General features: G+C 34.0%; 1 protein-coding gene across 2 annotated transcripts; it reads right to left on the reverse strand.

Annotated features, from left to right (window-relative positions):
- Positions 1 to 12,964: 12,964 nt before the first annotated feature.
- Positions 12,965 to 16,450, reverse strand: LOC133293399 (thymidylate kinase). Of its 2 annotated transcripts, none has more exons than XM_061491969.1 (6): positions 16,388 to 16,450; positions 15,531 to 15,875; positions 14,734 to 14,845; positions 14,505 to 14,564; positions 14,118 to 14,222; positions 12,965 to 13,457 (listed from the first exon to the last, which is right to left on the reverse strand). In XM_061491969.1, the coding sequence occupies exons 2-6, from the start codon at positions 15,791 to 15,793 to the stop codon at positions 13,347 to 13,349; spliced, it is 651 nt and encodes a 216-aa protein (XP_061347953.1). In that variant the 5' UTR covers positions 15,794 to 15,875; positions 16,388 to 16,450; the 3' UTR covers positions 12,965 to 13,346. The 2 variants fall into 2 exon arrangements, with proteins under 2 accessions (XP_061347953.1, XP_061347952.1); XM_061491968.1 differs by having other exon boundaries at positions 16,271 to 16,436.
- Positions 16,451 to 16,694: the final 244 nt, after the last annotated feature.

Consider the following 16,694-nt stretch of genomic DNA (forward strand, 5'->3'; position numbering starts at 1 on the left):
TGGCAATGGCAATGTTGATGTCAGCGGGGTTTAATTCTGACTCATTAAAACGATAACTCGAAGGAGGAAATTGAAAATGGTCAGATGACCAACACAGAGGAAACTTTCCCTCCACATCCTTGGCACCTCGGTTATGGAGAAACCATACCTTTTGTCAGGATGGACAGAAACTTTAAAGAACTGGCCTTTAAAGTTCTCGGTAACCCAACCTTTTCGTTCGGGTGGTTCACGACCAGTTCGACAGGAAACAACTTGGAAATGAGAAAAAAAAGACGGAGACAGAAGGGGGGAGAGCAAGGTAAGCACAAAAACGCTCAAATGCCTTAACAAAACCCCAGCTGTTGGGATGAAGTTGGGTGGTCAAAGGAAACCGAATACCCAGCTGGCTAATAACATCACGGTAAAAGAAAAAGAAAGAAGGGTTATCTTCTGCTCCTCCAGAACAAACCGGCTCATCTCCCCGGGGTAGAACTATGTCGTAATTCTCTAACTGCCCAACGGGAAGACCTGCCACATCATCCGAACTCATCTCGGATGTGGTGTTTAAGACCTCATAGGCCACTCACGAAAACTGGGACACAAGAGAAGTAGGAGGAGACTCAGAACACGACTCAGCAGAACCTGACTCATCTACAGCTTCTTGAGCGAAAGATGCCATAAAACCTAAAAACAAGGAAAGGCAAAAATCAGGAAAGAATAAGAATACCTGAATCACAAAGGCCATAAAAAGAATCACTAGATGATGATGATGACGACAAATCGGAAATCATAATAGGATCATTTTCTCCTCCTGATGCAGAAGTCGGTTTATCTCCATGCTGGCAAGTAGCCAACGTAGACTTGGCCAAAGAGTCGCAACCTTGCTCGACAAGTTTTAAACTCAAGTAAACGCAAGAGTAACACGAGCCACTCCTTGGGAAAGAGGAAGAGTGTGGGAAAGCTTGAGCGTTGAAAAGAGATCTCGGAGGATTCGTAGGTCGGCTAGAAGGCCTAACTCCAGGTTGGGGAAATGGTTGTGAAGCACGCCTGTTTTCGTTATGATGATCCCTAACCTAGCGTGACGACTTTCTACCCCGGGGATGCCCCAACCCTCTATTGGACATCCCGGACACTCTCCGAGATCTACCACCACGGCAACCTCGAAGCATAGCTTCCTGTTCTTCTTCTTCAGTCCTAGGAATCCCCCAAAGCCAAAAACGAGCACCGGAAGGAATTTTTTTGAAAAAATCAGGATCTTCCTCCCTCTTCCCTTTAAAACACAGAGCTGAAGAATGAGAGTTTTTCCCCCTTATTTGGTCAAAAAACTGAAAAATGCTAAATGTCAAATAGCAAAGGGAGGAGAAGGAGGAAGGCAAGGTGATAAACACCAAAACGACAGAAAGGAACACACAAGTTCTGGAGGATGCAAACTATGGACGTTTTTCATAGGTTCTGGAGAAATAACAGAAAATCGACGAAAGCAAATATGCAACTTCAAATTTAAAAAGCATACTGGCAAACAAATGTTCAAATGCAGAACCATAAAATAGAAGCAACAAAAGAGTAAAGATGTGTGAAATACTTGTTGAAAGAAAGATGAAAGACTTAGATTGAAATGCTGAGATTAAGCGAAATGAGGTTGATGCACAATGCTCAGAAGGGAAACGAACGAATGTAAGGGGAAATAGAGGCTTATATAGCCATGACCAGTGACCATTGGGGCTGTGAATAGCAAAGATCAAGGTTATTTAGGTATTTCCGCTCCTCGAATCATAATTGCCACAATCGTGGGAGGAAACCGCAATTATCATGCGCGGAAACCACAACACGGAGACAGCCCATGGGCAGGGGCATTACTGCCAATTCACTTCAAAAAACAATGATTAGACAACTGAAACGATGCTGCAATAAATGCGCACGAAATGCAACAACGGCATAGAACGGCTACAACACGCTAAAGCATGTGGGTTGTACCACGTGGAAGAATGAAATGAGTACAATTCATAAACCAACATATAAGACAGGACATATATATATATGCAACCGTCAACCGGGTTAAACACTGACGCTAGGGGCAACTCGATAGTCGACTCACGACTACTAAAGTGCTGTTGTTACCCGGTTACTACACAAATGCCTCGTCGGGTTCATGCACAACCCGTCGACCAAGTAAACAGGCATAAAGACATACTCCGAGTAAAGGTATAACTCTTGAGGGCAACCCGCCAGTTGGATTCCAACAACTTAAGCGTATCCCTAACCTGAAGTAGGAACATGGTTGATGCTCAACCTGTAAAGATATGAAATGAAGGAAAATCGCCCCTGGCGTAAGCCAGGAACTCGGAATAAACATAAACGCTGACATTGAGGGACAACGCGACCGTTGGATCTCGGCAGCTTAAGATTATACCCAACCCAGAAAGAGGGGTATGAGAAATATCTCACCGGGTTGATGCTCAACCCATCGACATAAGGGGGCAAGAGACACCCCGCGTGAAAAAAGTTCCAGGATATGAGGAGCATGTAAAGTTTGCAAAAGCGCAAACACATTCAGGGGCAAACACCTGAAGAGATGCACACATAAGTTCACCCCGACTACCCGGATTCCCAGGTAGCCGGACTGAGGGGCAATTGTTATGGACCCATATAAGGGGGCCCATCAAGTGGTAAGCCTAACAAGGGACAATCCAAGATATGAATCAATATTAATAATGGATAGATATTCATCAAGGATACTAATCCTAATACGACAACATAGCAAGTAGGCATGGGCCCTTACCAGAGGCACTAAAAGTCCATCCACGCTACCCACAGGTAACCTCTATAAGTACAAGGTAAACCCTAAAGGTATGTTACGCTCTCTCTCTCTTACTGTTATATTGTCACTGTGCGCACGCACACACCCCATTGGCTAACGCCGTTATGGTATTCTGTGCACAGTGATCTGCTTGACTCAAGGGTATCTCATTCATAGATACCTTGGAGAGGGCACTAGATCCAAGAGAAACATACCAGTCTATTGGGCTGGACATCTCTGTCTCAAGGACAAAACAAATTATATTTCCTATTAATTTTAATAATACTTGTAATTAAATATTTTATTTTTGCCCCACATCATACATTTTTTTTTATTTTCTAGTGTTACAAGTTTCCTTACATCATTTGTGGGAGAGATAAATGATCGTTGAATACTAAAGTCGCTTTCTTGTAAGTGCTTTTTCGTTAATTTTTTTTGTTTTTTTTTTGGATATACTAAAAAATTGAACACACAATCTATTACATAATTACCCACACTCCTCACCATTAAGCTAACCTAATGGCTTGCTTTTTCGTCAACTGAAACCCTTAATATGTCACAAATCTTCAATTGCTAAGGGCCCGTTTGGATGTGCTTTTGAAAAAAAGGACTTTTTATAAATTACTTATTTTAAAAGAACTTTTTTTTAAAAGTTAAAATTATTTTGCGTTTGGATACAATATTTAAAAAGTGCTTTTAAGTAAAAATGTTATTTGGATGTTAAAATAAAAAGCAACTTTTAAATGTAAATGACTGTTATGCCCCTTTCTTTTCTTTCTTTTTTCGCTTCAGCTGCCATTTCCACCGTCTCCTTCGTTTTCTATCTTGCCATGAACTTCACACTTTGCTGCACATTATCAGATTCTAACCTTCTTCAAAGCCACAATCTTTCCAGCAAGAAGGTCTCCAATCATACACATTGCCCAGTCTCAACAACAACAACAACACAAAACAACACTTATTCATAAAGATTCAATTTTTATTTTTAAAATTTTAATAAAACAAAATAAAAAATAAAAGAAGAGAACGATGCATTGATGGTCCGATGAAGAAGCCGACACCAGGTGGAATCCTTGGTATCAATCAATTCCCTCAACCCCAAATGCCCTAATTTCTCCTCCACATGAGTATCATCAACACCACCACTCGATAATCCGAACCCTCGTCCTGTTGAAACCCGACGCAGACGTGGTTTCCGCTTGAGGGACTGAGAGACCAAAGCGTTGCTCGTCGTCGAGCTCATGTATGTTTCATGGCGGAAGTTGTGGTTGTCGCTGGAGTCTGCGATCCTTGGCTGTCGTCGGTGGCGTGGTTCAATCTTTTTCGGCTTCTGAGTGAGAATTGAAGTTTGTTCTTGAATGAGTGGGGTAAAATGAGTCCAGCAATTTTGTCGATGGCTTTTGACTTCTCCTTTTCCAAGAAGTCACATTTTTTAGCTTTTTTTTTGGCTTTTGCTTTTTTTTTGGCTTTTGCTTTTTTTTGAAGCCACCATCCAAATATCATAAAAATGCCAGAAGTTCTTTTTTTCAGAAAAAAAAACTATCTTTTGACTTGAAAAAATCCCATCCAAACACCACCTAAGTTTAAGATTACTTACCATTTGGGTAACCTCACGTGGATAGCTTGAATTAGAAATGTTTAAGATCTATTTCGTTCCAAAACCCAGCCCACACGTTTAACTATTTGGAATCATTTGAGTTTTAGAAAGCAAATTTAATGTATTTTCGCGTCAAAATCTAGGATAGGTTACATTTTCCGTTATATTTTTTTTTGGATATAATGATAAGAATTGAATATATAATTTAAGGGTTCGTTTTTTCTAAAGTTATTTTAAACAATTTTATCTAATGTTCGTCGAAACGACGTCGTTTTGGGGCGGAAATCCTGGCGTATTTGTAATTTTAATTTATTTCAGGGTTATAATAGTCTTTATCATTCTAATTTTTTTAATTTTCAACCTCAAAACGACGTCGTTTCGGCGAACATTAGACAAAACTATCTAAAGTAACATTAGATACTTTTTCTCATAATTTAATACCAACTACTCAAACCCCCACCAGTAGATGTACTTACAACTTTTTAATAATTATTTAGGGAAGATGTACTTACAACTTAAAAGTTTTACAACCTCTTAGCATCAATTTTTTTTTTGATAACATTTTTACCATCAAATTTTAACTGTTGATTTCTGTCAATCTAACAGTTATAATTTATTTTAAAATATTATAACACTCTCAAATTTCTAACAATTTCAACAATAATAAAATATTTCCATAATAGAGAAATTGTCAAAATAACATTTAATTAATTAATAAGATTACATAAATAACGCGGAAGCTAAATTAAAATCAATTTGGAGAAATGTTACTAATGCACCTGTAATAGGGACAAGTGCAAGGATAAGTAAAACATAATCTTATTCCAAAATATATTCGATGTAAACATTTAAAATTTTAAAATGTAAACTCAAAATCTAAAACATATCTCATACATTTATAAATTCAAAGTCTAGTTTGAAAAGTCTGAGATGTTATCCTCACTTCTCGCTGCTAGCCCCAAACTTTGCAACTTGCTTCATTGAAACTCTGCTCACCCGAAGGATCATTACAGCACAAAAACACAAACACTAACAATCAGCAAAACTAGTAATCCTAAACAAAACACAATTTATATAACTCAAATATAATAATTACATAATAATTGAATCAAATGTCAATTTCAATATTCATTATATATATTCACATCGAATCAGATATTATTCTTTATCTTTATTAAATTTATTTAGTGAGAAGAGAACTATGGTATACCCGAAAAACCCTGTTGCCAGTCATTTATAATCAAAATTGGTCATATCAAAATATCAAATCCTAGTATGCACACATCTTCCCAAAGTTGCTACCAGTATCCCAGAAAATCTTGTTGTCAGATACCACTTTGGGAAGAACGGAAACATCATTGTCACATCATGTAATATCAAAGGCATAAAGCCCAAACGTTGTGCTCTTCACTTTGTGAGGTATCAACCAAAGCTATCCTTCCACTAATTAATTAATCACACATAATTTTAAATCATAATTTCACATATTATGACAATCATAAATCTCATAGTATCAAAATCATAAATCTCATGGTATCATAACTCTCATAGTATCATAAATTTCATATTGTCATAAATCATAAATCTCATATTATCACAATTCTCATATATATATATATATATATATATATATATATATATATATATATATATAAACAGAAATACTTTTATTTTGGAATAAATGATTATTTCCCAATATGAGAATTATGATTCTGACCATGGTAGTTAAAATCCCGATTTAAATCTGCACTTTTACGATTTTTTCACGTTAGGATGTTACGTTTTATGATTTTTTATCCTCCTTTCGATTTTAGTTAAAATCCTGATTTTAACTATCATGATTGTGACAATATGAGATTTTGGATTTATGACAATTTGAAATTTATGATACTATGAGAATTATGATAATATGAGATTTATGACAATGAGATTTATAATACTATGAGAATTATGATACCATAAGATTTATGATTTTGATACAATGAGATTTATGATTGTGATAATATGTGAAATTATGATTTGAAATTATGTGTAATTAATGGGAGCATAGCTTTGGGATGGTACCTCCTAAAGTGATGAACACAACTTTTGGGCATTATGCCTTTGATATTACATGATGTGACAATGATATTTTCGTTCTTCCCAAAGTGGTATCTGGCAACAGAGTTTCCTGGGGTACTAGTAGCAACTTTGGAAAGAGGTGCACACATTAGGATTTGATATTTTGATATGGCCAATTTTGATTATATGTGGCTGGCAACAGGGTTTTTTGGGTCGCGAGGTTAACTAGCAACAAGGTTTTCTGGGTCTACCATGGTTCTCTTCCCACTAAATAAACTTAATAAAAATAATGAATAATATCTGATTCGATGTGAATATATAATGAATATTGAAATTGACATTTGATTCAATTATTATGTGATTATTATATTTGAGTTATATAAATTATGTTTTGATTAGGATTATCAGTTTTGCTGATTGTTTGTGTTTGTATTTTTGTGCTGCAATGATCCTTCCGGAGAGCAGAGTTTCAGTGAAGCAGGTTGCAAAGTTTGGGGCTAGCAGTGAGCAGTGAAGATAACATCTCAGACTTTTCAAACTAGACTTATGATTTATAAATGTATGAGATATATTTTAGATCCTGAATTTACATTTTAAAATTTTAAATGTTTACATCGAATATATTTTGGAATAAGATTATGTTTTAGTTAGCCTTGCACTTGTTCTTGTTACAGGTGCAACGGTAACATTTTCCCAAATATATTTTAATTTAGCTTCCGCAATATTTATGTAATCTTGTTGAATAATTGAATTTTATTTTGACAATTTCTCTATTATAGGAATATCTTATTATTGTTAAAATTGTTAGAAATTTGGAGGTGTTACAAATTGGTATCAGAGCCCTTGGCTCGGCTTGGATTGTCTTTTGATACTGACTCGAGGGATCAAAATTTCCATAGTTAAAAAAATAAATAAGTACATAAAAAATTAGATAATAAGATAAATAAATAAAATCGTGGGAGTTGAGTAGTAAAAGGGATTCTTATTATCTGTTAAATGTGCTTTAATTTTGAAGTATTGATCTTGTAAATTATGTGCTAGCAACTGCTTATGTGTTATCTTTTATAATTTATTTGTTGGAAAAATGATAAGTAGCTTTCTTTAAGATTTTTAGACTTGCCTTTAAATTAGTTAAATTTCTCTAGCAAATGAACAATGATATAGAAAAATGAGAAATATATAGAAGTTACAGTGTCTTAAATTTATAGTATCTTATGTTGTCTTGCTTGCTTGGTTATGCATGACTTTTGTACGCATGCTTATTTTTATTTAAGAAGGCTCAAACTTTTAAGTTTCGAGGACGAAACTTATTTTAAGAAGGGTAGAATGTAATAGCCCAGGAAAATAATTGTAATTATACTAACAATAATAAATTATAAATTAGTATTAATAATAATAATGTATATATATATATATATATATATATATATATATATTAGGATTAGATTATAAATTGTGTTCAAATCCCACCAACACCATATGGGGAGGGGCATAAGTACCGTAATCCTTGGACTCGCACCCGAACTCTGGATTAGTCCCATAGGCGGCTCAAAGAGTCGAACCCGTGGGGATACCGGGGGGTTCTGATTCGCCTCAAAGAGGTAATTAGGATCAGTTATAAAAAAAAAGATTATAAATTGTGATTATTTAAATTATTAATTCATTGGTCATTTATGCATTAATGTTATTTGATTGGTAATATGATTGGATTAGGATAAGTCAGCAAACTTAATTTGATTAGATATAATGAGTTAGTCTTGAGTCAGTTATGAATCAGCGATATTCTGAGCCATAAGAAAATTAAGAAGAGAAATGAAATAATTGTATGAATCCCCTGTCTAGCTCAACCAAACCAAATCATTTCCAATCCTCAACATTTCTCTCATTCTCTTCTTCTCCTCTTCTACTCTTTCTTCTTTCAAATTTCTTTTTATTTTTATTTTATTATTATTATTTTATTTGGCTACCAACCGGCTTCTCTTTCCAAATCGCTTTTCTTCTAGAAGTTAGCAAATACAAAAACCAGGTAATCCTAATCCCTAGAGAGTCATAGGTTATATTTATATGAAATTTGGTATATGTAATCATAATCCCTAGATATTGTACTCTTAGGTTATATTTATATAAAATTTGGTATATGTAATCCGAATCCCTAGGTACTTTTAGCATTAGGATTACATATACCAAATTTTATATAGCACAAGAATTATAATGAAGTTGTTGTAGCACAAGAATTTTTCAAAAGTCGAACATCTATTATATGAAAATATATTCTCTTGTGGTGATGCGATTACCTTCAGATATTTTAATAATATGGCAAGTACATGAAAAGGTTGACATGCATCTAATAGATGTTATTATAGCCTATTTATTTGGCTTAATCATTCGATAGTGAAATTTATATGAAAATACTAGAAAGATACAAAATGCTTGAAGCATATAAAAATTCCTGGGAAATTCGTTGAATGAAACTTCAAATATCATTAAATGGATTAAAGAAATAAAGACGTGTGTGGTATAATCACCTTAATGAAAAATTTATCTATCAATTGACTTATTATTTAAAGAGATTTTACATGGATAAAGCAAATCCATTTAGTACCCTAATGGTTATAAGATCGCTTGAAATAAATAAATTATCTATTTTAACCCCATGAAAAATAATCTAAAATTTCTCGGTCATGAAATGCCATATCTCAATTCAATCTGGGCATAATATATAGCATGATAAAGAAGATTAATTACATGGCTCAGTTAAGGGGGAGATATTATGATGATATGTATTCATATAATAACTACAATTCAGATGGAGAGTTATAAGAAATGCATTCTTTTTTCCTTCACTAAGTTTTTATCCCATTGAATTTTTCTTGGGAAGATTTTTAATGAGGCATTCTATTAGCATATAATTAAGGGTGAACATCCAAAAGGGAGCTATGAAAATATTAATAAAGTGGATGTTCAACTTTCTAACCCCACATCTTTTTTCCTTATATCCTCACATTTTTTTTCTTGTTTGTGAGTCTATTAGCAGGATCTAACTCTTCTCCAACACGAAGATACTAGAATAATAATAATGCAGGTTATTTATCTGAACCACACAAAGGCAGATCCCAAACAAGATTTTGATTAGTGGAAGCACAACTATTTCATGGAGTTCAACAAATTTACTCAAGAGATAATTTGGCAGACATCGCTTAACTCAAGTTTTGAGAAGCTGATATATGAGGCTCAGAGACATTAAATGATGTTATAATCAAAGGGAGTAAAATATATGTTGCACTTTTTTTTTTCTTTATCAAGTTTTTATATCACTGGATTTTTCTTGAAAAGGCTTTTAATGAGGCAGTCTATATTACATATGAAAGGGGGTACGTTAACTATGAATATTGTACTCTTTTTCCTTCGTTAAAGTTTTTATCCCATTGAATTTTTCTTAGCAAGATTTTAACGAGGCATATTCCTAGTATATAGTCATCCAAGGGGGAGTGTTATAAAATATGGATGACGTTACCGTTGGCAGTAACGGTGCAATTATTTCTCATTATGATTTCATAGCCACCATACTAATGGAGCATTACTCCCTCATTCATAGTTGTAATCTTATGTATAGACATTGGATTTTAAATGGAATGAGAATCAATATTCTACCTATCTCTTCTGTCTTCTCTCTGACTTAGTCTTGTAATATGTCACTCCCTCATCCCTCTCCCTTTATTTCTTTAGTTTATAACATAATTCAAATAATCACAATTATCATCTAATCCTAATATATATATATATATATATATATATATATATATATATATATGAGGTAGGATACTTTGACACCAGTGTCAAATTTGACACCATTTGACACATCATCTGAGAGTCATTAGATTAAAAAAAAATCAATGACTCTGATTTGTAAGCATGTGACATGATTGATCTCTTTTGATCTAACGACTATCAGATAAGGTGTCAAATCTTGAAATTTGACATCAAATCCTAACCGTTGATTTTTGCCAATCAACGGTTATCATTTATTAGAAATTAATAATTAATTAATAAGTTTGATTCACAATCAAATATAACCGTTAATAGGCGAAAATCAACGGTTAGGATTTGGTGTCAAATTTCAAAATTTGACACTGGTGTCAAAGGATCCGGACACTATATATATATACATTATTATTATTATTACTACTACTAATTTATTATTATTTTCTTGAAATATTACAAATATATATTGGAAAAATTTATAACTTAGTTACGCATAATTGCCATAATATCTAAAATTTATAACGCACTCATTATTTTGAGTATGGTTAGGGGTGACAATTCACTACTCAACCCACTGACATGACATGGTAGTTTCATACTCAGTTGACCCGCATTCTAATTTGTCTAGTGTTTGTGTGTACAAAAATGACACAAAAACAATTTATATTGTGTTGTGTGCAATCTACTAACACGACATTTACCCACACTTTTGTTATTAATTACATTTTTAATCAGGGAATTATTCATGTTATGTTATTGGTTATTTGTATTGTATTATTAATTCGCATAATTAATGGGTCATGTCATTGTTAAGAACATATAAATTTGAAGTTAATAAATTATTTGTATCTTGTCACCCTACAAAATAAGCCTATTATGTTCATGTCATGTCAAATATTATATTCGACACGAATCTTTATTTACATTGTATTCAGAATAAGTGTAGTTATATTCATTTCAAATATCAACACTACACGAATACGACTCATCCATTTGTGTCAAAATTGCAAAATACAATACCGCAAAATTAGCTCAATTAAAATATGGGTTTAGTGTGTGTCATTCAAAAGACACAAGTTATGTCCATTTAGTGATTTACACAGAGTACGACCGGTTGCACTCTGTGTAATTCTGAAAAGTTATTTTTTTTCACTTTACACGTCAGCGATGTGACTGAAGAGAGAAAAAAAAGTAACTTTTCAGTTTTACACAAAGCACGACCGGTCATACTTTGTTTAAAACACCTAAAATGACACAAGTTTGTGTCATTCAAAAGAATATTTGTTTTCCTTAAAATATTCAATAAGATTATCCAAAAGTTATTGGTCTAGAGACGTTCCATGTAGAGCCCAAAATTTGACCAACCCATTAACTCACTTTCATCACTACTACTCTTGCAAGTGCTATTCACTGTATCCTTCAAGCTTTAAGCCTCTAGGCAAACCGAACGATTTTAATTCCATAAAGTCAACCATCTCTCCTAGACTCCTATGGTAGCTGTTCACAAAGATTCAAGTAGTGGAGTGCTTTCTCCGGGGATTCATTCATTCAACCGCTTAGTAAGGACAAACAGCGTATAGTTTCGTTTCCGCTCCTTTTACAAGGTCTTTGAACAGACCTTATTTCAAAAGGATGTTCGCTCTATTAGTCTATTCCCTACACTACACCTACACACGTTTTCTCTCTGCAGTTCCTATGGTTGGTTTTTACTTTTTCTTTTATTAATCTCATGTAATAGGAGAAAAAATTTCTTATGCTATGAAGACAATTATGTGTGAAATCTATCCACTTGTATTTGTAAAAATAATAATATTAAAATCGATGTATATATAATAGGAAAAAAAACACTTTCCTACAACATAAAGTATATTTTCCCTTCTTTAAATATTATATTCCTTTTAGGTGGTGTTTGGTTGAGGGTTTTTTAGGAGATACCTAGGCATCATAGATATGGTTTCTTTGTTTTCCATGTTTGGTTCACAATACTACAAAATTTTGATAGGAAACACATTTCCCTAGACTTTAATATTTGTGTGTAAAATGGAAAGAAAGTTACCATTCAATTTCTCCACTTTGAACGTGGTATTGTGACTTAGACAGCTAAATAAGTAAAAAACAACCAAAAAGCTGACCGTAATACCCTTATCTTACCTAATTTGTCCGGTAAAAAAAATTTCAACCAAACAACTTTTTTTACATTTTCCTACCAAACTCATTTTCCAACCATTTTCCTAGCAATTACATTTCCCTAGTATTCAAAAAATTTCTCCTCAACCAAACATCCTCTTAGTCTTTTACCTTTCGATTTTTAGGTCTACGAATCTTGAGTCATAACTTCTAATAAAGATGGAGAGATACAAATCAAACACCTATTGACATCCACCAAAAAATATTCAATAAAATTCAAGTCGTTAAGCTCTACTAAACTCATCCCATAAATATTATAGTTCAAATACTTGAATTATTACCGTCAAGTGCGTGTATCAATCAACTAGTAGGGGGTTTTCGAGCATAATCAATGGTCTCAAATTCAAGTTCTTGAATGCAGCTGTATTAAAAATTTACCGAAAAGAACTTTGCTACTTTGATAGCCTTGCCCAGCTCGAACCGAAACTAAAAAATACTCAGTTTATTAAATGAGGCTAAACATTCATAATATTAAAGCCAGACTATGTTGACATTAACGAGGAAAAAGTTACCCCAAAATTGGCTCGAGGCTTATAAACAGAGGTAATATTTTGATAGATAAATAAATTCAACATCACGGTTAGGATCTAGAACACTAAATCCTCGCATCAATTTAGTTTTTCCCATAATATTTTCCAACTACTACTACAGGCATGAAACACTTTTAACATAGTCCCAAAGTAAGTCAATTTCAGTGAAATTTAGGCATATAGAACCTAGACCTCATCAGGGTTACAAAAAGCTGCTGCATAACATTTGAATCAGGAATTCTTCATTCCTTCCAACTCGAGCATATTCCAAATTCTCAAGGACCAGATATCTTAAAAGTACTTAGCAAATAAATTTGTAATTGTGATATGTAAGAATGAAGCAAATGCGCATAAACAGGTTATAATGTTCAGAATTTATCTGGCTTATATATTTTTTCATATATGACACTCTTTCAAGAGTACGAGTCTATATCTACCACAAGGATGAAAGGGGCTTCCCCTTCCGGCATTCTGTGACACAATCAAGTACTATCTCTTGCAACTGTTTCTCCACGTCTTCTATGGGTTGGCATGCATCTACAACCTGCATCAAGCCAGTGGAAAGAGAATGGAAGAACAAAACAAAAATATGAATGAAAGAAAAGGCTTAGCAAGTAGTTAAACCTTGCATGGAAATCCCAATGTACTAAAATAACAAAAAGGGCAACATGCAAGACTTATGGAGCTAATAGAAACGAAAAGGAAGAGTTGTGATAGGATCTGGCAAATTATCAGAGTAAAAGCGCACACAGAACACCAAGCATGGCCCAGAAGAACTGGATTTTCTGATATATTGATTGAAACTTTGAAAGTAACTAAGGAAAATACAATTGTAGAGACAATTTCAGAAATTATGGAAGAAAGGAAAAAATACAAGAAAAGCTAAAAGGTTTTCTGGAGCAATTCGAGAGGCTCCAAATTTCTCTCCCAATCTGGTTTCCCAGCCCAAGAAGTCCCAAATTCCAATCCCCCTTCACACCTTTCACCCTCCCCATCTTATACTAAGTTTAAACTCCTAGAATATTCTAAAGTTAGTTATGCCACCTCATTGGTAGAGCATAATCCCCTACAACTCCCCTTACATATACCTACGTATATAATCCTATCATGTTGCCACTTTGCAAGACTAACAGCTACAACAAAGCATTAGTATCCTGTTATTCTGTTAATTTTAAGAGGAAAGGCCATATAAACAACCAATTACCTTCCAGGAGACATCGTGAAGAACTTTGTAACTTTCAGCAACTTTCTTCTGAAACTCCAGCTTTTCATATCTCTCACCTCCATACCCTCCTCGCTCTGCAGCTTTCTGATATATATTGAATACATAGGGAATATATATAAGCAAAAAAGGGTTACATGAATGAACCAATGAAAAAGGAAGCCGAGAAAAACTTCTTAGAAAATAAGCATGGTTTTATAGAATAAAAACTTCTTACCTGCATGAAAGAAAAAAAAACTAATGAAAAAGAAAGTTTGTTTCTAAAACTGTGGTTCTGAATATGATAAACAAAGCAGCTTTCAGATAGTATTTTAAAACATAACCCAACAAAGCACCATTTATTGACCACACGACAATAAGTGCTGCTACCTCTGGTGATATGTCAAGGTATGCTACCAGATCTGGAGCCAGCAACCCAATCTCTGGGGCCTGCAAAAGCAAAATTCACTTTACACTAACAGAGACAGAACATATCGAATCATGTGAAGTCTAAACTGTACTAGAATGGAAGACCTCCTGTTACAACCCTATTTTTTTTTGGCCAAAAGGAAAAATTAAAAGAGAGAAAGAGAAAGAGAGAACCACTGTAATCTTTTACCTTACACCATTCAATATCAATTCCCTTGGCAGATGAGAAAGCCACTCCAGAATAAGAATAACGGTCAACAATGAGGGTTGTCCCAGTTTTGAGTTTTGATTCCATCAATGACCTGCAAAGACAACACAATTTGATTGAAGATATTACAAAGTAATCTTTGAATTTTGCTTGTCATCAACGAGTACTAGGAATAATATCCAAATGGTTTGAGTGCCATGAAACCTCCAGGGTACATCAGCTAATAAGCACAACATTCCAGGATATACATCAGTCATGATATAACCAAAGTAATAACAGCCATATTAGTGAAGTCAATGGAGCCACATCACAAGCTTGTTGCAATTCGCTTCCTCAGAGGAAAAATATGTGCATCATAAGTTAAGCCAGCAAGGATGCAACACAGCTTGCAACTGACTCCAAAAAGCACATGTGCCACATCACAAGATGTTATTTATTTGGCTTCTAAATTCATTAAGGCAAAGAGTTCTTCATCACAGGATTTAATCAACTTTCCAGCTAGACTTGGCCATATATCAAACTTCCAATATCATGAACCAAGAATTTGCTTTATTCTTCTCATGCTATTTTTGTAAACCACTGCCACATTTAAACCACCTAAGCCCCTAACCATCCTCTCACAAGCTACAAGTTTTCAGAAAACTACAAGTGAAATTAAGGCTTGATCACAGAACATAAATTTCATTAAGACAAACCCAGAATGCTGCATATGACAGATAACAATGAAACTGATTTTAATTATCTGTTAAACAAAAATAAAAAAACAAAAGCTCACAAACCTCTTTTCCCAACGATTAGCACTGAAGAGTAGATGAATAGTATGATCATCCAAATGTGATGTGTTACTAAGATAGGCAGATACCAATTGCCCAACATTCGTAGTTCTATCAGGAAATCTCCATAATTCAGCAGAGATCCCCTGTCCCTCCAAGTAGGAGACAAGTCTGCTACATTGAGAAGACTTCCCAGAACGATCCAAGCCTTCTAAGACAACCAAGGCACCTCTAGACTCCTTTGCGCTACAATTAAGATTACCTTCCATTCTTATCTGCTTAGGAGAACACTTGGAGGAAAATTTCACTTGAAAATTCAATGTCTTCCTCAACACAAGTGCTCTGAAACTCCTGCAAAAGAAAAATCCAGTCATCATAAGATCAGAAATAAACAGAAAATTGGGGAAAAAATAACTAAAACTTTTCACTATCCTTTGTTCCTTCACTCAGACATCCTGGTACAATTACAAACATTGAAATTATCCCTGCAAGCCCTTTGCATTTTCTTCCACACACACACAAAAAAAAAAAAACACTTTTTCACCCATTGCACTTAGCACTATTCTGGGTCGAGACACATTCGAACATAGGATAACAAAAATTTTATTTTTTATTTTAAAAAAGGCGAGATACCCATAATTAAATTCTTATACTACAACACTTTATCATCCAAAAAACTTTAAAAAAAAAAAAAAAAAAAAAAATCAGCTTTAAAGTTAAAACCAAAAGAAGCAGAGAATTCTTACAGTGACTTAGAAGCTGCGATACAAGTGCCATGGATCATATCCTCACCAAACCCTTAAACTGACCAAAAACAAAATCAAAGGAAAATAAAACATTTGCCAAATTTGTCAAACGAATACCTGTAATAAAAGTAAAGATCGAAATCTGATTGTTGTCTACGTTTTCATTTTTCGGGGTTAATTAGGGTTTGTTTTTTTTTTTAAATAAAGCTCCTTTGGTGGCTTTTGTTTTCAGTTCTCACCCACTTTTCGCGCCCTTTCTTGAAATTAATTTTGGTAAAAAAAAAAAAATAATGTATTTTTAAAATTAGGAAAAAAGATTTGTCACTTAAAATGACACAAAGTTATATGATTTTTAATGAAATTATGTCGTGTTGATGTGTTTTGTCATTTCTTACTTCCATTTTCTTTTCCTTCCTAATTTTAT

The sequence above is a fragment of the Gastrolobium bilobum genome, unplaced genomic scaffold (assembly GCF_033153095.1).
Source record: "Gastrolobium bilobum isolate Gb01-03AN ecotype WA unplaced genomic scaffold, APGP_CSIRO_Gbil_v1 utg40036, whole genome shotgun sequence".
NCBI classification, from domain to species: Eukaryota; Viridiplantae; Streptophyta; class Magnoliopsida; order Fabales; family Fabaceae; genus Gastrolobium; species Gastrolobium bilobum.

Bases quoted from the DNA above. Each gene is read 5' to 3' on its own strand.
- LOC133293399 (XM_061491968.1), bottom strand. From the start codon at position 16,308: ATGATCCATGGCACTTGTATCGCAGCTTCTAAGTCACT. The intron at 14,846-15,530 runs GTTTGTGAGCTT...TTGTCTTTGCAG, and splicing joins GCTAATCGTTGGGAAAAGAG to GTCATTGATGGAATCAAAAC. The intron at 14,223-14,504 runs GTAGCAGCACTT...AATATATATCAG, and splicing joins ACCTTGACATATCACCAGAG to AAAGCTGCAGAGCGAGGAGG.